Here is a 24,645-nt window from a genome sequence, read left to right as displayed (position 1 = left end):
AAGGTCTTTTAACAAGTGCTAAAGATTGCAACAACTTTTTTTTTCTCTCGCTTCAGTGGTGCCTTAAGTAAGATTGCTGATGTAAAAAAAAAAAAAAAAAAAAAAAAAACATTTTTCAAAATGTCAACAGACTCTGAGATATGGACAGTGTGTACTACTCACTGGGTCCCACTAACTAATAATTCATTTTTTCTCCATTCTACCTGCTGCAAACCTCTCATATAATTTAAAGAAGATTGTTGTTTTTCTTTGCTGGACAAAAGAAAAAACAAATCTTTCTTGTTACAGGCAGAGGTTTTATTTTCACTGTACAGCGAGTGCACCTTTACTAATGGTAAATGGGCTTTGACTCATATCGCACTTTTCTATGTACAAGATGCTCAAAGTGCTTTAACACGGTCTCCTCTTTCTCCCTACCAATGAGGACGTAGCATCAGGAGCAACTGGGGCTTCAGTATCTTGCTCAAGGACACTTTGTCGTGGTCACAATAGTAGAGGGTCAAAGCCGACGTGCTATATCAGAAATTTAGGAAGACTCGCATTCTACGCGTGAAAAGCGAGAGTTTTATTGTAATAAATGACAATAAACATCACAGTACAAGACAGATGTTCAGTACTTATGTTCATAACAGATTGGACATACAGTATACCATTGTACAAATGTAAACAAAATACATCCTCAAAAGACATAACAGGCTTATTTTTCAGTACCAATGTTCTCAGTATGATGCCACAACGCTGATAGAATGTGCCAAAAAGCTGTGACATACCGTACATTAACTGAATGAACATCAGTCTTATCAGCATTGCACACAGGAAAGCATACATAGAGACAATATTAGGCACAACATGATTTGGCATTTATGTTTCTATTTTCAAATGTTGCATCACATAAACATTCAGCGGGGTCGAAACACATGAAAGAAATACATTGCATCAAAATGATTCGTGACGCATTTTAACGCGGGTGTAGGAAATGCGCAAAAATATTTGTATCTGCAGTCGACAGCAAGTGTTTATTCTCTCACTCGGTCACATCTCACAAGGCTTGATCTTGAGATTTCTTGTGATTTAAAAAAAATATTGTGATTCAAGCAGGCCTAAAATACACCTCGCCAGGAGCTCATGCATGGAATGTTGGAAGATGACAACAACCTGAAGGTTGTCAGTTTCTCCTGCCGCAGCAGTTGTCACAATTGGAATAGAATCAAAACTGAATTTAGATATACCATGACCCAATTTTCATTGGACAGCGCTTAGTAACATGCTGACCTACATGTACTTGGCCATTTAAGATCCTTTTCTTCTGGATCCAATCTGCTTAACTCATTCGCTCCCAGACATTTTCAGACCCTCTTCTATCCTAACATTTGAAACATTTTGAAAAAAATATATAAGTTCCTGCGATTGTATGGCTGGACTGTGAAAAGAGACATTTGTTAATGGCAGTGAATGAGTTCATCCAAACCCATTTTGTTTCGACATGCAGTTTAATGTAATTGTTGCCTTTAATGTGCTGTATTTGACCCTTTACCATTAGCAATAGAATTTTAGCACGAATATGCTGGGTAGCAAACTAACCTTTGAGTTCAACTCTTCCATGCCTATCGTTTGGGTCGTGTACGTAATATATCTCATTGTTTTGGTTAGTGCTTCAAGCAAGTGATTGTTGGCAGTCTATACACACATTAACAAAGTATTAAACAGAACTCTCAATGGTCAGTGTAGTAACTTGATTTTGACAAAAGTAAAAGTAATAAATACTGTCACTTAGAGAAAATGAATGAATGAAAATCTGCCATAGGACTATACATTTTGTTTCATTTGACAGACGGAATTATTCAAATGCAGTTTTGCAATTGGCATTTTCAAATGAATGTGCACAGAATGTCAATAAAAGAAAGAAGAAAATGAGTGTGCCTGACATAGCCTAAAAATCGAGTAGAGTTCTTATTTTATCATGTTAAGCATCTCATTCAGCAATCTAAAGAGCCAGAATCCACCCTCAAGCTTGGATGATGCAATACGCACCGTCCTTATTTGAGATTCTGAGGTGAACACATTGCACCTGCTGCAAGACATTAGAAGTATGAATATAACATGCAGGGCGAAATGTTTCATATAACACACGGAGAGAGAAAAAAAAAATGCTATTTTATACTTTTTATCTTTGCTTTTCCATATCTTTCATCCCCTTGCTGCCATCAGCTTTTTGATATTCCTACCCATCGTTGAAACATTTTTGCATCATCTCACCTTGACTGACAATGCCTCTTAAGACCTCTTATCGCGCTTTAAACGGCTCAGTTGTTGGCTAATATTACAATATCAGAAGTTGCATTTCGATTGCTGGTTTGCATCAGGAAACTCGTCTATGGAATAAAAATGTTTTCTTCTTCAAACATGAACAAATGACAACTCACATCTTGGTTAGATTGTTTAAAGTGGAAATCAACCTCGTATGTTCTTTCATTTTCACTTCCTTGTGGGTGTAATGGCTACCTGTCCAAATCCGTTTTGTCCTTATAGATTACCTGCAAAGCCTTTTTTAAACATCCATAAGGTCACTGCCCCAGAGAGTTGTTGAAAAACATTTCTAGTACCAATAATAACTACCGCAGATGGAATACTAACTTTTTGTTTTAATAAGGCTGAAACTTTCTGCCTCCCTGCAACCCTCCTTTTCCTCAAACGCTCCATCTGTCACTTGGAGCTCCGGCTGTGTTTACTACAAGGCTCCCCTGGGAACTTGGTGGCTCCACCATAAACCTCCACTCCTCGCTCAGTCCAGGGAGCCACGCTGCCGTGGGTCACCGTTCCACAACGAGCCAAGCTGGCCACCTGCTCGGCAGACAGGACTCGGTCCCAAAGACCCATCTGGGACAACTCGCCAACTAAAGCTTGAGTTGAATCAAAGCCTCCACCCAGGGAATCCTAGGGTGCAAAACGAGTGCTTTTAGATGCATGTTTCAGAGGGTTGCTGACCAAAAGACACATTTACTTTTTGCAGAGCCCTAAACACTCATGAGCTCAGATCTCTGCTGTTAGCTCATTTTATATGTCAGTATTGAGGATGCAGCAGTGTCTCAATGCATTTACCTGCTCTTGACCCAGGATTAACACCCCTCCAGGTCTAATTTCGTGACCAACTGCCAGGCCGTGGCCTTCTCCCCTCAGCTTTCCCCCTTGGTAGGCCTGCCAGTCTCCTCCTTTCTGGGTCCAGCTCACACATACGTGTTGCCAGTTGCCTCGAGAAAGGTTCAGCGGTAGCCGTGCCACCTAGCAGTAAGCAGAAGCACATTTGAATTTAGATAGACTTTGTACTGTTTTAGTGCCAGCCATTATGCTGCCTTCAAGGCGACGCCTTTCCTCAGGGCTTTTTTAAAAAAAAAATTTTTTTTTTAAGCATAATCGGTTCGTTAAAATATATCTAAAGCCACTGTTTCACGCTATCACCTTACAAAGCAGACAAGGGGATACCTTAATTTGCAATATTGGTATGCTCCTTGCCTGCCAGATTTGTCTGTTAGAAAAGCTGTTTAAATGGATACGGTCTTCCTGTTCACTCTATATATGAGTATGTTGCCGATTTCTTTTGTATTGGTTGTCGAGATGTGTGCATTTGCATTAAGGGTATTTATTTTCTAGCTTTATAGTGTTTGAGTAGATAAATGCAATATATACAGTGGCTATAAAAAGTCTACACACCCCTGTTCAAATGCCAGGGGGGTTTCCTATGAAAAATGAGCTCAAGATAAATCATGTTAAAATTCTTCCACCATTAACAAGACCTACAGTATAACCTGTACAATACATCTATAAAAATAAACAACAGAGATAATGCGGTTGCACAAGTGTGCACACCCTTTTTAATAGGTTAGGTGGCTGTGCTCCGAATTAACCAGTCACATTCAAATGCATATTAAATGGGAGTCAGCACGCATCTGCCAGCATTTTAAGTGCCTCTGATTAACCCAAATACATTTCAGTTGTTCTAGTAGGCTCTTCCTGAGGTTTTTGTTTGCTCTTTAGAAGAATCCTGAAGGCTTGGTGCTAAGAATGACTCGTATTTGGAACTTTTCATAATTCCCTCCACCTTGTGTAAGGCTTTAGTTCCGATTGAAGCACGCTTCAACCTATTGCTAATAACCTACTGGCAGGTGTGTGCTGACTCCCATTTAATGTGCATTTGAACGTAATTGGTTAATTCTAAACACAGCAGCAACCCGAGTATGAGAGGATGTGCATACTTGTGCAACCGGATTATCTCAGTTATTTGTATTTTCCATTCCGAAAAGGTTTCAAATAGATTTGTACAGGTTATAGGTCACATTAATGACTCTGAATCTAAAGTTTTGAAGTGATGTATCTTTGTTTCATTTTTATCTCACAAAAACCAAAAACAAAATGATGCGTCTTGATGAATTCAGTACCTTGTCATTGATGAGCAGCTCAGTGGGCGTATGCAGGCCTTGGAGCAGCACCAGTTCATTGGGTTGCTCAAACACAGCATAGGAGATGGGTGTTCCGATGCCCCCTTCTGTGGGCCGAAGCCAAAGGCAGAAGGTGAAGGCCCATAACTTTGGGATGGAGTGTTTCACCACAGCATACATGTAGTTTGTACGGGATGGAAAGGACAGTCTGTAGCCCTCTGGATAGTAATTAGCTAAAATAGACAAGAAAAGCAAAAAAAAGTTAGACTTAGAGTAATAACAGATGGTAATTTGAGCTCTCAAAGACAGCATCTGTAAAAGTAGCAAAGAGGATCAAATATTTCTTGCTTTTTTTTTTTTCATGCCAAACATCTGTACTGGTTTTCTAAGCCCTAGCATTTGATAGTCTTACTGATCTTTTTAGCATGACATAATTTATTTACAGCAAAGAATCTTAACGGCTTGCTTAAACCAACACTATATCTTCATCAGGCATACGCATGTAAACAAATACATTCTGTAATGACTGCTTTTTATTTACTCTCTCTATTAATATTTACCTTGCTCCAGTCCTGAGAGTCGGTGGTGTAGCTTGTTGATTCCCTGGTCCATTTCCTGTCTGTGTCTTTCAGTTTCCAGCCTCAAGGCTTTTCTCTCTTTCTCCAACAGCTCCACCTTCCTTTCAAGCTCCCCTTCCAAGTCCTCCATCCTCCAGGGCTTCTCTGCACCTACTTTGTGCCCAACTAACCTTTCTGGGCCAAAGGATATCCTGCCGTCCTGCACAACTGCTGAGGTGTTGATGTCCGTCTGGTTGTGAGGTAAGAGATTTATGTCGGCCTGCGCAGGGGGAAGACAAAGGTACACTTTTGAATGAGAAATCTTCATCTCGCTCGCATGGTGTGTAAGCAGGTTTTTGTTAATAGCATCATACAGTGGAACACAAAGTAATATGGCGAAGGATGCCAAGAAGCGGAGTTTAACGATGGCCATGAAACAATGAGTCACTTTTACACCAACCAATCTAGTTCATTTCGGTTTGCCACAATTAAGTTTAGTAAACTGATCACGTTTTCATTTCATCATCGGGGTGTGTAGAGGGATGGCACAACATGTGCAAGTGTTTTTATGGCCTTTCTTCTTGACGTGCAGTAATTCCCCCATCCATCATGAAGGCTACTTTCCAGACCGCCCGTGCAATAAGTAAAATCCAAGCTCTAAAAATACCCTTTTTTAATGCACTCTAGGCATGGTTATAGCATTTCTAATACTTTCATTTCTTTTTTTTTTTCCAAATTTTTAAACACATTCTTATAACAGTGCATTTAAAATATTGAGCAACAAAAATATACTACAAAAAATGTAAGTAGCAACTGTAAAAATGACAAATTGTGGTTTCAGTTGTCCTAACCAGTATTCACTATCCTTACGTGTTGCATAAGATGTTACGAATAAAGGTCGAGCTATAGAAGAATTGAATCAGTTCCCATAAGGACAAGCATTATGTAAGAAGCAGTGCCTCTGGAATTGATGTGAGGGAACACACCGTGCTCTTGGAGGATGCACAATTCACAGAGTGATTTGTTCTGAGGAAAATATTCCCTATTGATTTTGCAGCAAAAGCAGATCAACAGCGCTTATAAATCCCAGTGTCATTTTTAGTTGATACGTGACCAGCTCTGCACCGCTGCATGCCTGTCAAGCCAGCAGTGGCGGCTGGGGGAGTTTTTCAATATGGCTGCCGAGTGGTGGCTGTATCGGAGGTGGCAAGAGCCACTCTGGGCCGAACAGGAAATGACGTCGGCTTTGACGGTAACTCCATACATTATCAGTTGGGGGTGTGGTCGTAATCAGCTCCCTATTGTGCCCATTATGTGTGTATTGCACGGGAACCTACTTGCGCATGTCACACTTTTAAGGGTTTATCACCAATGTTTTGTGCCCGCAAACCAGAAATCCATCGTCTGCGACACCAGAGATAAATGCATCAATTTTACACTTCAGTAAGTTTATACTATTTATCCTGCTCATCTAAAAACAGATCTACCGGTACATACTGTGTATTTTGAAGCATTTTTGTTATATTTTATTTTCATTATTTAGTTTTGACCCTTTCACTGTGACTCAGCTCTATTGACGGGGTGCTCTCCTTTTCTTACTATCCTTCAATTCTATCTTGTAATATATTGCCAGACTTGTAGCACTATCTGTCTAAAAAAAAAAAAAAAAACAGAATTCATGATTGGGTTAAACCATTGATGTGAGTTACAGTGACTTAAGTTAAAGCTAAATGAAACTGATTTGACCTCAGGTGAATGAGTTGGTGCATCCTCCTTATGGAGCTGAGGTTGACGGTTTGAGTCCAGGCTGCGGCGTCCCTGTGTGGAATTTGCATGTTTCACTTGTGTGGGTTTTCTCCAAGAACTCTTGACTCCCGCCCACATTCCAAAACCACATGTCAATTTCATTGAAAATTGTCTATGTGAGGCCTGCGATTGGCTGGAGACGGAGTCAGGGTGTAGCCCGCTTCTCGCCCGAAGTAAGCTAGGATAGGCTCCTGCTCATCTATGACCCTAATGAGGATAAACAGCATAGAAAATAGATGCTGGATGGATATTGGTTGAAGCTCGCACTTGTGCTCAAAGCCTGCAACATGAATATTCCAGTGACGCACATTCTGATCACACATCATCCTGTGGGTCTTTGGATGCTTAGGATTCAGTTCTCAAATATTTCATTTCTATCCCTTAGCCCGCGGTTGATTTGGAGGCAGGTATTTGTTTACACATGGAGACGCTTGAGTTTTCTAGAGGGAAAAGAAATCATTATAGTTTCATCTTCTCATCTGATACATAAATGCATGAATGTGTGAGCACTAAATGCTTTAAGGTGCTTGCGTGGAGCACACATCATTACAGATGTGAAGTTTCATAAATGACAAGCTTCCATGCCCCAAACAAAATCTTGCCCATAGTAAATCGAATTTGAAACAGTTATTTGCGTTTTTATGTGCTCTGTGAATCTGCACTCAGCAGGAACAATTGTTGAAAAACAACAACTGACTGCCATAAATACGTATACGACTATTGCTGGTGTTAGCATATTCGCGAAATAATCCATCCAGATTGTCCCTTTTGCAAATTCCCCACTAGACACACAATCCGGTGTAAACACTACTGTGCTGCTAGACCGAGCACCTACTGATGGAAACGTGACTAGGCTGTTGAGAGAAAAGTGATGGCTCCTCATGAATTATAACATATGGTGCTGCACCACTATTTAAAAAAAAAAAAATCACCAAACTCAAAAACCATTTTAGGTAAGATCAACATAACACGAATAAAATGGCTGTAATCTGCTAAATAAAACAGAGACTGTGCAAGCATTGAATCGAATCGAGAGGTCTGTACCCTACAACTTGGTTACTCATACATTATGTATGATATTGCTTTCGCTAAAACGGGGACTATACATCTTCAGAATGTGGTCAGATGAAAGTATGTTTCATGTTACTCGACCCCCTCCCCCTTTTCCTCTGGCTGATGGTGTTGTTCTCTTTTTTCCTCTTCTGCCACTTTATCATCATCTCTCCTCTCCAGCCTCTTCACTTGCCCCTTTTTTCTCCCAGGCCCCCCTTTTTTCAAAATGAAATTGCAATCTGCTTTCTTGGCATAGCAGTTTACAGGAATACTGTTGCCAAACAGTCCGTTGCTGTCAAAAACATTAGGAAGGATTACTATGATTACATATATCACTTAATATCTATCAGCCTTTCTGTCAATTATGATTCCCATGAAAGGGGAATGGAGGGTTATGATTTTCTCTTATTTAAAATATCAAAGTTGTGCTTGGAGATTTTTATTTTTTTACCTCTTTCCAATAACTTGATTCTTGGGCTTTACAAGAAAAATAAATGCTTCCAATGTTCACAAAGGCTCACTTGTCTTTAATTCACTCAGCATGCACCAGGAGAACAATCCAGGCTTTGGAATGATCCCCGATGACCATTTAGACATTTCCAAATATAAATTCCCAAGCAATTGTCTTTCTCAATAGTTTTGATACATAAATCCCTGCTCTGCCTTTAAAATCATGCCACGCAAGCGTTCCAGGATAAGAAGTGGGATTCATTACGCCTCTGCAGTGTAGTGTAGCTGTGTGTATAGGGGGTGATTTGTTCCTGCACATACCTCCAGTCTCTCTATGCGGTCTTTGAGCTGACTGATGGCCTCCTCCAGCTCATCCACTGCCCGTACCGTGAGCACGTGGTCAGGTGCAGACGCGGGGCTGTCCCGCACCATGAGCCGCTCCGGGTGCGCCCCCTCCACCGGGCTTTTGCCTCCCCATATGCCCACAGCACCTCCGCGTCTGTCGGCGACGCCACCCCGAGCCTTCAGCCCCTTCTCGCACTCGGATAGTTTGCCTGTCAGCTCCCTGATGGTCCGCTGGTCCGTTTGTATTTGCTCCTTTTGCTGCAGGACGGTCTGCCGGAGCTCGTCCGCGGTGGTGCGGAGGTAGCCCCAATCTTCTCCCGCGTATAGCGACGGGTCGTCCGCTTGTTGCTGAAAGTTTTTCGGGTTGCACTCTCCGGCGGGGATCGGGGTGCATATGAGTCGACTGACAGCTGGGTCGTGCCCAGTCAGTCCAGTGACCCCGTCCAGACCGCCTAGTCCGATGTGAAAGGTCGGTGCCTCGGGTTCGGGCACTTCAGAACCGTGGAGAGCACCCAAGGTTCCAGCCCTGGACGCCGAGCCCCTGGTGGCGGGGGGCTTTGTCGCGCCAGTCGCGTACAGCGAGCGGTTGTCGGTTGCCGGCTGCTGCCGAGCCGCCTTGGTGGTTCCGGTGTGGACGGCCGCGATGATGCAGATGACGGCGCCGATGAAGGCCACCATGCCGGCGGCCAAGATGATCACAATGAACTTCAGGGTGGCGGCGGGGACGATCGACAATCACAAAAATCTAATCATAGCAACACCCCAGAAAAGGAAAAGTGCTTGAACGCTGCAAAATCAACTCGATGTGTTTTGATTTCAATAACAGAAGAGCGAAAAAGGATCCGGTATACTTTTCCGTACTAACGCAGATAATGGGGACGTGAGAGCGCCTCAATGGAGTTATCATGGAGTCGACAGAAAGCATCTGAGCATAGTGTGTTACTGTTACACCTCCTCCGTGCATGACGCGCATGTCCTCACTGTTCAGACAAAAGGCAGATTGGTGATTGCAGGCAAAGAGACGGCAACGTTTTTGATGCACTTAATTGTGTGCGACATTCCCAGTGGAAGGACAAATGTCCATGCGCAAAATTTGGTGGGGTTTTTTTTCTTTTCTTTTTTGATAAACAGAAATAGAACAATACTCTGAAATTGTCTGAAACATGTTTTTTTTTTTAATTATCGTGATGATGCCAAATCGCTCAGGCAACATAACTCGTCATCAATAATAACATTTTGAATTGCAATGAACGAGTGAATTGTATAGAATTTGCAGGGAGATTTTGAAATCAACAGAAGCCGGTGCCCTATAGGCTCAGCCACTTGTTGCTAGGCAGAATTCATGGAACACATTTCTTTTACCCCAAATCTTCAAACAGTGAGCAATGTCGCTGCTCTGTATCAAATATATAAAATGCATTTTCAGACCTGAACACAGTGCCCTCTGTTGAGGCACATCCCCCAGCCCTTAATTCAGAGTCTCCATCGATAAAACAGCCACAAATGTTCACGCGGGATATCCTCTTACTTGGAGGAATTGAACCTGGGGCAGGCTGGATATCAAGGAGGATTTTCTTTTTCTTTACTGCAGTGAATGCTTTTCCTGCATGCAGCCTTCTTAGTTATGTCTGTAATATATCCCCCACCCATGTCCAATCATTTGTAGCTCAGCTTCACATTACAGGCATATACTATACTGTGTGGGGAAGTGTGCATGCATGGCTATAAATCAAGTTAAAGGTTCCCAGTAGAGAAGCTCCGGAGCAATAGACAAGATAGAATGATGACCCCGGTGGGGCATGGTGAGTGTCTTTTGCGTGTTGCACGATTCAGACCTGGTGCTATTAGTGAGGTCATTAAACCTCTCTCTCACACACAGCCAAGTATACTAATGCATGTTAATCTTTGTGTGAACATGTACACACACTTGCACACGATCGTAGTCAAAATACATTGTGCTTTAATAAGAGCTAGAATGAGTTAACTAAACATGAACTAAACCAAGAAATTGAGTTGCCAGTGATGTTCATTTTCAGAGGGGAAGTGAGCAAAGATGCCTCCAAGTTGCGTGCACAGATGCAGTATGGGGGGAGATGTCTGCAGCAGAAAATAGCTTGCTCTGACACTGGAATAGTAACGGGGAGGACTAAGTACACTATAGGGATAGAATACTACAGCCTGACATTTACACTAGCATTTGTTTTTATGGAATATTGAAATGACACGAGTGACGATGTATGACCTTAGTGACGTTATTTGATCAACTCTGGACTTAATGTAGACAGCACTAATGTTGTCATCTGTAAGTGATTACTTTTAATGTGGTTCCAAATGAAATTATGGTTTTCAACATTTCAATTCCACTAAGATTTGCATTGTAAATGGGGGAAGTACTCTCGATGTTTGTGCAACGTTAATAGTCACAATACACTGTGCATCCATCTATAATTGATAGATAGAAGAGACTCGTTGGTTGGTAATTTACCGTACATCTCGCTTCCCCCAGGTCAGCATTTACATTTGTGGCTTGGATTTTCACATTTTGTGTTCAATTCATTTTGTTGATCGATGCGGGGGTGATCCTTTGTTTTGCGGAAACATCACATGTATCATTTTCCCCTCTGTTTATTTCAAGCGACATTTTGTTTTGTGATTTCACCATCTGAACAATGTGGCATAAATCTATATGATTGATCATGATTATTCTCTTTTTGCATGTCAATTAAAACGCAGCCAAGGGAAAGGACTTTAGGCAGCCTTTTTATAATAATGCTGCTTAAGATTCTTCTCATGTATCCAGTTGGTTTTTAATGCCACCTAGTGTACAAGCCAACAACGCCATCTGAGTCTGACAACCTCGGACTGTAATTTATCAAACAGTAAATAATGAATTAAGTAATCAAGGCTTCCACATTTCCCTTCCTCATTTCCTCTCTTGAGTTGAATGCATCAATACTCATCAGCACAGTGTTGCGCTAATGCAAATATATTATAAAGAGCCGTCAGAGATGTGGACCGATGCAGTGTCATAATAGGAGTAAAGGTAACAATTTTAATTTTAACACGTCTTAACCACTCTTTCAAATTCAGACTTTTATAAATAGTGTTCTCTGTTTATTGCTTGGTTGTCTTAAAGACTAACTTAGAATCCCTCATGGCCCAAAAATGCACTCTTCTTAGCTTCTGTGACAAATTGGGTCCCCTTAAGTTAGATGAATGAAAACAATAAATTAGCTTGGTAGGAAAGTGGTTAGCACATCTGCCTCACAGGGTTTTTTTTTTTCAATTTGTCTTAGCAATGATTGACATAGGATATTAGCAGATATACATTGTTAAAGTCCTTCCGTTTTAACAAATACCCTTAGCTTAAATATTGGCTTTGTCACTTACTAGCAAATTAAGAATCCATACTGCAAACTCTTCTTCATTTGTGGGTGAGGTAGTGATGTCTTTCAGACAGAAGGCACAGACAGTATTTCAGAATTCCAATGTTTTGCTTTGAAAATAGTGTAAATGTTACCGCACAGAGCATGTTTTGTTTATTAGAAATGAACACGCACGTCTATCCCAGTGTTTAATTCAGCACACGTTACAGCAAACACTAAGTCATGCTTTACAGGATATGCCGTTGTGTTTTATGGCTGGGCCGTGTTTAATTATTTACTGCACGGTATTCAAGTCGCAGCTGAGTCTATTAACGACAGCCTGAGCAACCTCCTGCGCTTGTTCGCTCCTATACATTCAACTCCGTGGCCTGGATGAGTTAAGACTTGGATGCTCTCACAGGATTTCATTGACAGTGACACGAGGGAGGATATTAACATGTCGACAATGAACAGTGAGCAGCTACATCGATCAACCTTGGGGATTTACTCAGTAAGTAACATTCTTTTTTATAGGAAAGTTCTCAATTTGAATAAAATATCCAAATTTTCTGTTCTACACCTGAAAAGAATATCATTAAAGTCCAATGTAGATGAGATTTAATACAAAATGTTGTCACTCAAGAGCTAAGCTCTTTATGCTATGTGTTTTTTTTCTTTTTCTTTTTCTTTTCTTAAACAGAGCTTGATGGAAGAGTTCAACCCCGGCTTGCAAAAACTTGTGTCGCTGGGCCACAGCTATGTCCGAGCTTTTCAAGGTAAGTCACGGGCAAAAGAGAACTAACATGAAGGGCGGTTGCTGGAAAATTTGAATTTCCTCGTTACTTCCTGTGTCCTCTTGTGTGTGCTGTTCACATGGCTTCGTTTATTAGCGCTGTAAACTAACCAAACCGTAACATCCACCGTCTGTTTCAGGAAACCTCATTCCAAAGTCCATATTTGATGGGACTTTTGTAGTGCTGTTGTTTGCTATTGCAGGCCTGTATCCAACCAAGGCGTGTGGAGTTATTGTTATTACGTTATCAAGATTCAAACAACTCCGTTTCTTGCCCCTGAGAAGAAAACACATATTTACAGTGTATTGGATGTTTTACAGATGTAAAAAGTCTACGCTCCCCATTTCAAATGACACATTTTTGGAGATATAAGAGAATGAGACAAAGTTAAATCATCAAACTATGTCCTCCATTAATGTGATTTACAACCTGTACTGATTTGACTTTGACTATAGTTTATGTGCTTCAAAATATCAGTCATTTTACAGGGATTTTGTAAAGTTTGCAATTTGAGAATTATTGTTTCACAGGGACTATATTTCGAAATGACTTCAAGACGTGTGTACATGTAAATAGACCATTTTTATCAACGGTAACTCCTCCACTTTTCAACTTTTGCTATTGCTGGAAAAGGTCATTTCATATACCGGTATGTGTTTTTCAGCTCTGGCTGTAAAAAGTGAGGCTTACTTCACTGCACTGTCACAGATTGGCGAGCAGGCCTTCCACACCATGTCCTCACGTTCCATCGGTAAGCGAAAGCATGAACACCAGACTTCAGATCTGATGCCATTACTATTGAATCGCAAAACCAAAAGGTTATTTCTGCATAGGCAGTGTTTTATTGAATTGTTTTGGTATATGTTTGATTGAGAAGGTGTCAAATGAGCATAGGCAGCTGCGATCGCAGGCATATTATGTGCCAGTTACGGTTTACAATTGATCCTAATCCTTGAGGAATCTTGTACAACAGTAGCCTATTTTGAAGGCTTTTGCCTGCTACGGTTTTACGGTTCCACCCACAATATCGACCCGTGTGCGTCCATGACAACAGGTGTCAACATGTGAGAGTGTTTATCATTTATCTAGGAGCATTGGGTATCAGATGATGGCATGAGGACATGTGTAATAGATAATGTGTCAGTGCCTGGCTGCGCTTCATTCGCTTAACCCACCTATAATAAAACAGGAGCTTGTGTAACTGAGGTTTGAAATGCGCTCAATAAGAATGTGACTAGTTTGTTTGATGTGTTTTAATAGAGGTTTTAAGAAGCCATTGGAGGAAATACACAAAGTCATTGTAATATAAACAGGTTGATTCGGTAACTTTGAATGAATAAAATGTGCGGTATATAACTTTGTACAGGGGTCAGCCAGCTTGGTGAAAGTGAGAGCGACTTCTTGTGTACTGATTCCAGTTTGATACACAGTTCTGAAATTACAAATGTGTTCAACTTACCTTTATGTTATCAATAGTATTAGTTACATTCATCAATTTGAACATATTGATCAATGTAATGATTTTTTTTTACAATAAATAAGACTTTAACAAGATAGGAAACGGATAAATGTGTATCAATATGCAAGGCCTCTATAAATCCCTGCAAGTGCTTACCTGATCAAATCAGGACCGTGGGCTACCTGGTGCGTGTGGGCACTATGTTAATGACCCCTGCTATATACTATACCAGTACTGACATGAATAAATGGGGGAAACGTGTTAATAAAATATGAATGTCATTGTTTTTATGTTATGTATTGTATTTACCTTTAAGGAGATGTTCTGATTCAGATTGCTGAGAGCCAAAAGAAACTCACCTTGGAGCTGGAGGGCGTAGTAAGTTACATGATTACTCATCTGTCTTTCACAAAGTCTTTCAATCAATTTAAAAAAAGTATCGTATTGTGAGGATTTCATTGCATGTTAACATTCACTGTGTACTGTATGTGTGTGTCATCCAAGTTCCGTTGGTTCACTGATGACATTCTTCAGGAGATGAACAATAATGTTCGACTGGACAAAGATTACATATCTGTGAGTGAGACGCATCTTCAGGAGTTAAAATGTGAAAAGAATACCTAAAGAAAGTCGCTGTCTTGCTATTATGAGACAGTGAGGGAAGTGCCTGAATGGAACACTTTGTCTGACAGGGCAGCAGAAAACAATACGAGATGAGTGTCTATAGCCAGGCAGCAGCTATGGACAGACAGCTAAGGCGTGGAACTAACCAGGTTTGTCATTCAGCACTGTTTTTTGTATTAGATTTGTGTTGCGGTGTTTAGGTCTGCTTTGTGTACGAGGTATCTGTAACTACAGTCCACCATGTGTATCGTCAGGAGGCTGCTGAGCATTTGCAGTTCCTTCAGGAAAGTCATAGCGAAGCGCTAAAAGAGGAAGAGAGAAGATATCGCTTTCTGGCTGAAAAACACTGTGGCCTTATGCAGTCCATCTCCGGCCTCATGAATAAGGTACTAGTGATGTCAAAATATCTGCGATATTGCGATATTATAATTGCCATGATATATCGTCGTCATCATGTCACGATATTAATAGCAGCAAATGTGTTTAAAAGCCCAAGTGGTTTTCATTTGTGCAGTTCCAGTACCCTCTGGTGGTTAGTTTATTAGCGCAGTTTAATTTGATGCCACCTATGTTTAAGACCCATGCTAATCGCCAACAGAGCGTATGACTGGCCAAGCCTATTTCTTTGTAAATGCTTTTATGTACAAAAAAAAATATTGTGGGTTATTTTTTTTAATATGAGCTTCTTCTTTTTTTAACAACATCATGAGCTTTTTATATCGCCAACCTCCCCACAATATTGTGATATTATCGTATCGTGACATCCCTATAAGGTACACGTCATCCTTCAGAATAGCTTTAATGAATACACTATTTGATGGCTTGTACTTTGGGGTTATTGACAGCTGGTTCAGAATGGCTTAGCCTTAGGATCATCGTGTAGCTCATTACAGTGACTGTCAGGAAGGCTACAACAGGGACACGCTCAAAAGAGAATTCTCAATAATGTCGAATGATTGTGTGGGCTACTATTAGTCTCTGTGGGCAAATTTGCTTTCTTTATAATGAGGGTCAACCACAGAGCAGGAGATTAGACGATGATAGAGATTCAGCATCTTTAGCAGGAGGAAGGAAAGGTTGCCTGTTTTTGACTTCCTCCTTTTCCTTTCATCTCTTCACAGCCGGTCAAACTGACATATCGAACTGGTTAACTTCTACGGTCCAGTAATAACGAACTAACTGCTATTTAAATGTCTCTGAAATGAGCTTTTCCCATTTGTAGTTGACATAATGTGGTTGTTCCAAAGCTGGGAAAATAGATCAATCTATCACATTTTATTTATATAGCACTTTTCATACATAAAAATGCAACTCAAAGTGCTGTAAAACATCCAAAGCAAAACATAAAAAGGAAGATCCGTTCACGCCCTCCCTCCCAACAAACCCAAGACAGATATCCACCAGTACATCAGCACTCACTCACACACACCCACACAAAGTGCACAACCTGATACAATGTGTTAAAAAGACATGACAAGGCACAGAGCATTTGATAGAACATGTCTAAAGTGAAATGGCCATTTACACTTTACATTCCTGACCTCATGACAAATCTTGAGTAATTGAAACATCAATGTTTCTTTCTTCTCATTATTCCTCTTTGAATATTAATGACTCCAAATGAGGCTGCAAAAAAGCTTACCGGTAGGTGCATGTACAGTATGTGCATGTACAACATAATCAATTTTATTCGGTTCTTTTTTTTTTAATTGCACATGCACCTTTGTAGCCATCTAAAATAACTGTATCTCCAAGTCAAATCATCTGTGGTGAAACTCATTCTTCAAAGGGCAAAGGCAATAAGCGAGAACTAATTACCCTCACCCATAGGTTGGTGAGGTCATGTTTCACGTGCAGTTATGCTTGTCATCTCTTTCGACATCTCTGTTCTTCATGCAAATGTGTACACTCGCTGTTCTCATGCTGGGTTTGTGTGTGCGTGTTATGCGATAGAATGGAGGTTCTCTACAGAAAAAGGCCGACTCTTGGAGAGAAGAGGTCAACGCTACCAGAGGATCGGATGCCATACGGCCGCCTGGCCTGGATAACACTGTGAGTGCATGGCAGAGCTGATACAAGTCAGATTCAGAGTTTTTCAAGCAAGGTCGGGGATGCATTACACGTGAGACATTATTTTCTTCCTAAGATGCAACCGAGAGAAGCCCTGTCAGAGCACTTTGTACCTCATTGAAGCGCTGACAGGAGATAGTACTTTATTGGTTTATTTTTGTTGCCGTAGTGCCCTCTGGTGGCATTACTTATCTCTGACTCTAGAGTATCTGGCATGGCGATAACCTCAGATTACATGGGATGAATCAAAACACTGTTTATTTTATTGTGACATATTGAAATGATGACTGATGATGAGCGTTTTTCTGACATTTTCCGTTCTGGGTTATGCAGGCACAGATAAGACAAGAAAACCGGAAGAATAGAGACGAGCAGCCTCTCGGCAACGTACCCTCAAGAGGTGAGAAAAACTTTTGAGAGCAAGAATGTCACTCCTGAAAGAAAATTAGACCTACTAGAATGTAAGTGTATTCAAGTGAGCAATACACTAAATAAAAATCAACACTTTAAATTGTATTTTAGTCCTATGTACGGTAAATCCTAGCTAAGTTTTTAAACTCCACAAAATATTCTTGTCAATTCTTCCTTTTGTTGAAGTAAAATTAAGGATTAGATCAAGGTGAGATATAAGGAAAACAAGCAATTCCACTGTCTGTTTGCAATGAATGAGGAATCAGGTAAAGAGCCAGAATAGACATGAATTTTAGCTACTGTGCTTCAGCAAATATGATCACCAGTGCGCTTGATTCTTGATCTTTCCAGCCCCGTCCCCCCAGGGAAGCATATATCGCTCAACAGCTGAATCAGGAGGGGGAGCAGGAAGATCCATGAGGGCCCGGGTGCCCCATCAGCCAGTTGGCTCCAATCCAACCCTGCTGCACTTTGCCAGGGGAGAGATGATTACTGTGCTTGTCCAGCAGCCTAAAAACGGCTGGTTGTACGGCCGCGCAGCTGGCAACAATTCACGGTGAGTGGAGTCCTTTTCGGTGTGTAAATGTGTGCATGCCAACAGCTGTATTAGGTACAAGCGTACAACCATGCAATCTTATTAGATCCAAAATTCATTCAAATCCTCTGCAAATGTATTCATGTCAGTTTGAATTGACGCGTTTGTCATTGTCATTCCAGTGCATCTTATTGGGAAGCGTCTTCCCCTGCTTATTCACAATTTATTTGTGAATTCACCTGTATGTTGATTATTAATTTTTTTTAACCTAAGATGTGTTACTTGCTGAAAAAACCTCACCTTGTGTTGCCCTGTCTAATGTAAAAGTATTGCTTCGGCACCATCTTTTGGCACCTTTGTTTTGACAGGCCTTTCGCAATTGAATGAAAAGTAGTGCTTTGCCGCCATCTTGTGGTGTATGTAGGCAATTACGAACCTTTTTAGTGATGGGTGAGCAAGGGTTTTTCGTTATAATATGGGGATGCTGAATATAAGTCCAATCCTTTTTTTTTTTATGTCTATTTTGTGGAGAGACTGTGTGTGTTCTGTTTTTTTCTTTTTATGAACATCATCAGCCACAGCATCAACACTAAATTTCTTTCTCAATGTCCATATATTTTCAGCCAGGGATGGTTCCCGGCCTCCTATCTGGAAGAATCGGACAACCTTCCTCCTATTCAAGCTGACCTGGGGTAAACAAACATTTACTGAAAAAAATCAAATCGATCGTTTAATTTTTTAGTTGAAAAAAAATAAAACCCGACAGATTTCATCGATGATTGCAAGGTTTCCGTTTAGAATTCATGTTGCATCCTCCTCATCTGCAGGGAACTTCAGCCTCATTAGCCTCAGCCAAATGGGAATCTTTTTTTCAATCACTTGGAGAGTGTCAGATGTACCAACTTTGATCTGTCCATATCAATCCATTACGAGTAGAACGTGACTGATATAATAATACTTTGAGGATAATCAAGGGCATCAGTAAGTGCTAAAAGTATTGTTCTTACTTAGAGAGGAACTCTTTTTTAGTACATTTCATCTATAGTTGCAGTTGATGGATCATAATGTTGCACACCCCTGCTTACTTAAGAGTTCCATCCCGGAGGCCATCCCGATATTTTTTTTTTGGGACCAATAATCAGGGCTGCAGTAATAACTTGAGCCATTTAAGATATTTGGGTGACCCAGCGCCTTGAGGAACTCCACTACGAGCGCTTAGTTGAAACAGTTCATTCATTGTGGACAGCTAGCGTACGAGTGTAACGAGTGTAAAGTTTCGCGTTAACACGGTGCTATCGTTTTTTACGTTTGTAGATTTGTACTTGTGTACGGTGAAGTGTTCCCAGCACACATGGTTAAATCCTCCACATACTTTTTTCTGAACCGTTGCGTAAGAGAACGCTTGTGTCAAATGAAATACTTAGTATTTTACAATAGTGTTTTTATTTAACATGCATGTCTTTTCAGTAGTTACGCTCTCCGTGCAAAAAGCAACAGCAGCGTGAGTAACCGCATGGATGTGCCAGGAAGAAACACGCCACCTCCGCCACCTCCACCTCTGCAATCGCAATCTTCAAATAAATACTCTCAGATTCAAACGGGCACATCCGACAAGACGACAGTGTCTAACCCAGAAAAAAAGGTACGGTATCACTATCTAACAGTTATTATTGCACAGTCTGACTGAATCATGTTTGATGGATGGATTTTACTTTTTTCTACGCTTGAATGCTACGAAATTAAGAGAATAGACTATTTGGAATAAATTATTGCAATTTCATGGAGCGTGTATTAGAAGTTGATGTAAATGTAGGTCAGAGCTTCTGATAGTGTTGAGGCTAGCAGAGAAGGCCTTGCAGCCTTTGATGGCAAAACATTGGTAAAGGATAGAAACAACTAGTGATGGGAAAATGGAGCTTCAAGATGCCTCATGAACCAGATGCTGTCTTTATTGAGCCCTCTAGATGGCACTCTCTGTTCAACAAAGGGCTGAAAATACACTGACTTGCCATTTCTCAAACCTATTTCTTTAAACCAGCAGTGTCATCTAGAGCAGTGTTTTTCAAACTCTGAGATATTGTCAGGTGTGCCGTGGGAAATTACCTTATTTGTGTGCCTGTGCAGTCTAGCGGTCTAATCATGTCTGTACTACATTGTAGTACTCTTCCATACCAGCAGGTAGCAGCAGCAGCAGGTAGCTAATTGTCTTTGTTTAGAGACGAGCGTATTAGTGACGCATGTTTATCCAAACAGGCCCAGGCACTGAGTATCAATATGAAACATTATAAAATACTTTTTTCTTTGTGTTTATTTAATTCCTATTCAAGACGTTATAATATAACGTCATTCTTCAATGTTAAAAAAAGGCTTATATAAACAATATTACACTTATATTGTTAAAATAAGCTTCTTTTTTTTTCACAATTTCAACTGGTGGTGTGCCGCGCGATTTTTTCAATGAAATAACTGTCCCTTGACTCAAAAAAGTTCGAAAAACACTGATCTAGAGAAGTAAAAAATAATAATAATACAACAAAAACAACAACTGGTTCATGAAGCAACTTGAAGCTTCATTTTCCCATCACTTGAAACAACTGCATCGTCAAGGCCTTTGTTGCAATGTACTCCTCTGTCCAGCAGGGGGACTTTGGTAAGGTCCTGTTCTCCATGTCACCTCATCCCTCTTTCTGGTGGATGCAGGGTGGAAGCTCCAGCTGCTGACAGTGTATGAGTGAGGAAGTGTGTGCGTGTGTGTGTGGGGCGGGGGGGGGGGGGGTCGCTATGTGTACATTTGTCAGAATGAATACACTAGAAATGTACTTTAAAAACATGCCTTTAAAACATGTCAACTCTAGTCAAATACTGTTTTATCATCTCCCTAATATCACCACGGCAACCGTGCTGGCCCACAGTGCAATGTAGAATTATACAAGTACCATAGTAGCAAAAATACATGCTATTGTGGTTTTGGAACACAAAGTTGGTATACTAGTATACTGTAGTAGATATAGTTGCATGGTTTGCAGTACCCACCACTTTTTTTTTATAGTAAATTTGCCTTGCCACTCTCAATTGTGTGTGAATGTGCATGTGTGTGTGCGCGTGTGTTCATGTGTCCAACACACAACCCTTGTGCAAGCAGTGTGCAGGAGCATGGAGTGAACCGGTCAAGATGTCAATGCTTGAAGCTGGCTCAAACTCAATTTTTTTTTTTAGTGCAGTGCTCGTTTCTTCACTAATGCGGATCCTTTTCTTGGTTTTCTGCAGCGATCCCAGTCACACGAATCCAGGCCGGAACTCTTCCCAAGGTAAGTAAAAAAAATTTTAAAAAATCCACTCAGGTTATGTGATGTTACAAAGGTGGCTGTGCATGTTCTTCATCAGAGACATTAATCATATGTAAATCTTGAACCCGATCGCTATACCTCCTGATCTTAATGTGTTTTGTACTGTAGTTCTAAAATGATTTCAGTTAAAGCAACATAACTATATTGCTTCATCTTCAGGTAAAAAAAATAAATAAATACTTGGACATAATGTAGTAAGAGCCCCAGGTCTGCTACTTTAACTCTTCTCCCTTTTCTCTCTATCTTGAAGGGGCACAAACCCGTTTGCAACAATTAAGTTGAAGCCTACATCCACCAATGACAGGTCAGCGCCTCGTCTTTATCGCTAATGTCATTTAGTTTACAGAATAATTTACTACGGTTGATGATTGTCCACTCTTGTTGTTGTTTATTTTACATCTTTTTTTTTTTTTCATATTCTTTTCTAATCTATTTAGGTTTTTATGTTTCCATTCTATTTTTGTTGAATGAATCATTATCCAGAGTTCTGATTCTGGGATGCTTAAAAACTATTTGAATTCTGTTTCCACTATTGTACTGCCATTTTTTTTTCTATTACTGTGTAATAATGAGCACATTTCACCCAATGTAAATGCGTCAAAACGGCATCATCTGTAATTGCCAGCAGGGGGCAACATCACTGTCCCAACAACAAGTTTAGACAAATTTTCTTGGGCGTGGAGGGAGAGGCTGTACAGTATTGTCACAACAGTTGAAATCAAAATTACAAATCTCAGTATGTTTGCGATGAGTGTTATCTTTACGTCGTTAAAAATTAAGAAGCCTTCAAATTTCAATTCTTATAAATAGTCTCTCTGTTTGATGCCAAGTATCTGTCAGTGTTCTTTTTTGGTGTTTCGTTACCTTTGTTTCTTCCCCAGTCTAACGGTCTCAACCAAGCAGTAATTGGAAAATCAAAGCCGTGCTAAGAGTTAATGACACCTCTGAGACATCATTTACCATCTTAAATATCTCCGATAATTACATCATAATTGTACAATTGACTGTATTCACAACAATTAATTAGTCATTATACAAATGAAATGTTACTATTTCCCAATAAATGGTGTTCTTTGAAGGGTCCTTTTACCATCTGTATTTTGTATCATTTTGTCTTGTCTTCGTCTGGTGATGCAACCATGTGAATCAAACCGTTTCTGTGCCGGTCGTCTCTATACGACTGGACTCTCCGTTTATTTGCTCAGGCGGTAAATTGGCCTACAAAAGAAGATCCCACATTGCCTATTTGGCTGTTCCGTTGGGGATACTTAACCCAAATTGAACCTCAGTGTGAATCCAATTGTGTTAATGGCTTCAAAGTATGCTTCTGTTAAATTAGCCCAGCACCTCTGGTACATTTGATAATATTATGAGTTTGTTTTTATGTGCTGCCCTTCTCGATCTCTTCCAAGTGCATCGTTTTATACTTTATGAGGTTGCTGTCAAGTTGTGTTTCAGTTGGTCTGTTTGAGGAACAAGTGCCAAAAACTAAGCGGTGTAAGAGCGCATCCGTTGACTAGGCAAACAGAAAAAAATCACATGGTCTTCAGTTTATTCATATTTATTTTCATTCACAGCTTAACCGCTTTCTTCTTGTGGCGTGACAATAATACATCTCATTACCGGATGGGTGGGTGGATAGATGGAATAGAATGTTGATTTGGGGCAGGGGAGGGCGCAATGGCTGAGAAAATGTAAAATAATAAGAAAGATAAATAAAAGGATGAAGCACAGATGGAAAATAGGTCTCGCTTATTATCTCTTCACATATCTACTTTGCTTCATAATGCAAGGTCTAGTCCTGCAGGCATGTTTTTATTATCTATACATAAGCACAAACAAGAATAGTTTTGTAGAAAAAGGCTAAAAATGGGATGAATGCATGTGGCTGTGGGACATTATGTAAGTTTGGGTGTGAGGGTGTGTGCGTGTGTGTGTGTGTGTGTGCGTGCGCGTGTGCGTGTGTTTGGGTGTTGGAGGTTTATTGTGCAGTTAAAAGGATAGAGGCCACAGGGTTAGGATGCAGTGATGGTCAGGAGGTCTTTTAGGGTCAGTCTTCACAGGTGCCTATTCTTTCACAAGGGTGGTGAACTCTATAAGAGAAGGAAAAAAAAGTAGTCGGAATGGCTTTTTCATCATTTGTCATTGCATGGCAGTTGGAAAGATTTGGTTCATTTCTATTTTATCCAGTTAAAATCCCCCAAACTCCACGGTCGACTGGTGCCTCTAAAACGGATTATGTTGTGAGGTTCCATTGTGTTTATGGCCTAATGTTTTTCGATGATCCAGTGACAGCCACTAATTCATCTACTTTGTTGTCCAGCATCGTTTACCTTCAATTCCAATCTTGCCGTCTCCATCCTTGTCGGCTGCATGTAAAAATGTTTTGGTTTCCTTATCTGTCAGGTCCCTGCCATCTTTGGCAAAGCCCTTCAGGACGAATCTGACCAGATTCAAAACACGAGAAGGGACGTGCTTATATTGGCGGTATAACAAAAATCAGCGCTTCATTTCTAGTACTATTTGTGACATGTTCTGGATCGTTGTTGATGTTTCTCTTACTTGAGCTCCTCCTCCTCGATATAGCCACTGTTGTCGGCGTCCAGCACCGCGAAGACCTTCTTCACATCGTCGGAAGACTTGTTCTTCAGGCCAATCATGTCAAAAAACCTCTTATGGTCAAAAGAGTCGGCCACTGCACACACAAACACGATGCGCAGATAGCACATGCACAAAAAGTTAATGTAAGTACCAAATAATAATAATTTAATGAAACAACAGCTTGTAAACTTGAAAAACCTTTAAGTTGGCTACCACTGTATTGAGAATATTTTTTTTTTCCAGTTTATTCCGGGTCATGCAGCACCACTTTTATTTGACTTATTGGGCAAATCTCTTTTGGTTTTAACATGTAGAAACCTCCAAATCCTTAATGTGATTTACCTGCAAATGCATCTAGTGCCTTCTTGATGTTGTCTGCGTTGAGGATGCTGTTCATCGCCATTTTGGCTGTTGGCAAAAGAGAAAGGGACACAGGGGGCGACCGAAAAGGGGACTGGGTTAAAATCAAGGTCACTAAGGAGCAAGGGTGGACATTGTTGCACCGCATTAAACTTGTGACACTGCTGGAAAGCAGCACATGTGAGATGAGAAGTGATGAGTGATCGAATAAATTAGCGACAGTTTGAGCGCGACATGTAGATGAACCCAACTGAAGCAGGAATGGTTTTGAGTTGCGGTCGATGGAGTAAAAGGTACGAAAATATCAAGTCGAATGAAGCAGTCAAGGGAAGAAGCACAGATGGCAGCCAGCACCTTATATACGACTATAACATTTTATTTGCGCGTTATCGTAGAGCTGCTGCAGATGAAAGCAGGGCGGAATGCCGGAGGCCA

General features: G+C 40.6%; 3 protein-coding genes across 4 annotated transcripts in view; 1 reads left to right on the top strand and 2 right to left on the bottom strand.

The window, feature by feature from the left end:
- Window positions 1–320: 320 nt before the first annotated feature.
- nptxra (neuronal pentraxin receptor a) lies at window positions 321–9,623 on the bottom strand. Its single transcript, XM_086056432.1, has 5 exons — window positions 8,621–9,623; window positions 4,994–5,270; window positions 4,434–4,666; window positions 3,100–3,279; window positions 321–2,934 (listed from the first exon to the last, which is right to left on the bottom strand). The coding sequence occupies exons 1-5, from the start codon at window positions 9,320–9,322 to the stop codon at window positions 2,704–2,706; spliced, it is 1,623 nt and encodes a 540-aa protein (XP_085912558.1). The 5' UTR covers window positions 9,323–9,623; the 3' UTR covers window positions 321–2,703.
- Window positions 9,624–11,931: 2,308 nt separating this feature from the next.
- On the top strand, window positions 11,932–22,338 carry baiap2l2a (BAR/IMD domain containing adaptor protein 2 like 2a). Of its 2 annotated transcripts, none has more exons than XM_086054833.1 (14): window positions 11,932–12,520; window positions 12,710–12,785; window positions 13,468–13,554; window positions 14,579–14,640; window positions 14,767–14,838; window positions 14,955–15,035; window positions 15,141–15,272; window positions 16,840–16,938; window positions 17,290–17,356; window positions 17,719–17,923; window positions 18,526–18,594; window positions 19,373–19,544; window positions 21,170–21,210; window positions 21,500–22,338. In XM_086054833.1, the coding sequence occupies exons 1-14, from the start codon at window positions 12,419–12,421 to the stop codon at window positions 21,576–21,578; spliced, it is 1,344 nt and encodes a 447-aa protein (XP_085910959.1). In that variant the 5' UTR covers window positions 11,932–12,418; the 3' UTR covers window positions 21,579–22,338. The 2 variants fall into 2 exon arrangements, with proteins under 2 accessions (XP_085910959.1, XP_085910958.1); XM_086054832.1 differs by having other exon boundaries at window positions 19,370–19,544.
- Window positions 22,339–22,794: 456 nt separating this feature from the next.
- pvalb6 (parvalbumin 6) overlaps window positions 22,795–24,645 on the bottom strand; it is a 29,178-nt gene continuing 27,327 nt past the window's right edge. The window contains exons 2-5 of the mRNA XM_086054834.1: window positions 24,193–24,258; window positions 23,812–23,944; window positions 23,583–23,692; window positions 22,795–23,342 (exon numbers count right to left, since the gene is read on the bottom strand). Of these exons, the coding sequence (XP_085910960.1) occupies window positions 23,317–23,342; window positions 23,583–23,692; window positions 23,812–23,944; window positions 24,193–24,253 (330 nt within the window). The 5' untranslated portion in view covers window positions 24,254–24,258 and the 3' untranslated portion in view covers window positions 22,795–23,316. The remainder of the gene's footprint in view (window positions 23,343–23,582; window positions 23,693–23,811; window positions 23,945–24,192; window positions 24,259–24,645) is intronic.

Source organism: Filicampus tigris, chromosome 16 (genome assembly GCF_054856515.1).
Source record: "Filicampus tigris isolate MCC_2025a chromosome 16, RoL_Ftig_1.0, whole genome shotgun sequence".
NCBI lineage: Eukaryota > Metazoa > Chordata > Actinopteri > Syngnathiformes > Syngnathidae > Filicampus > Filicampus tigris.
Note: the sequence above shows the minus strand (reverse complement) of the source record. Positions and strands in the feature narration are given on the sequence as shown.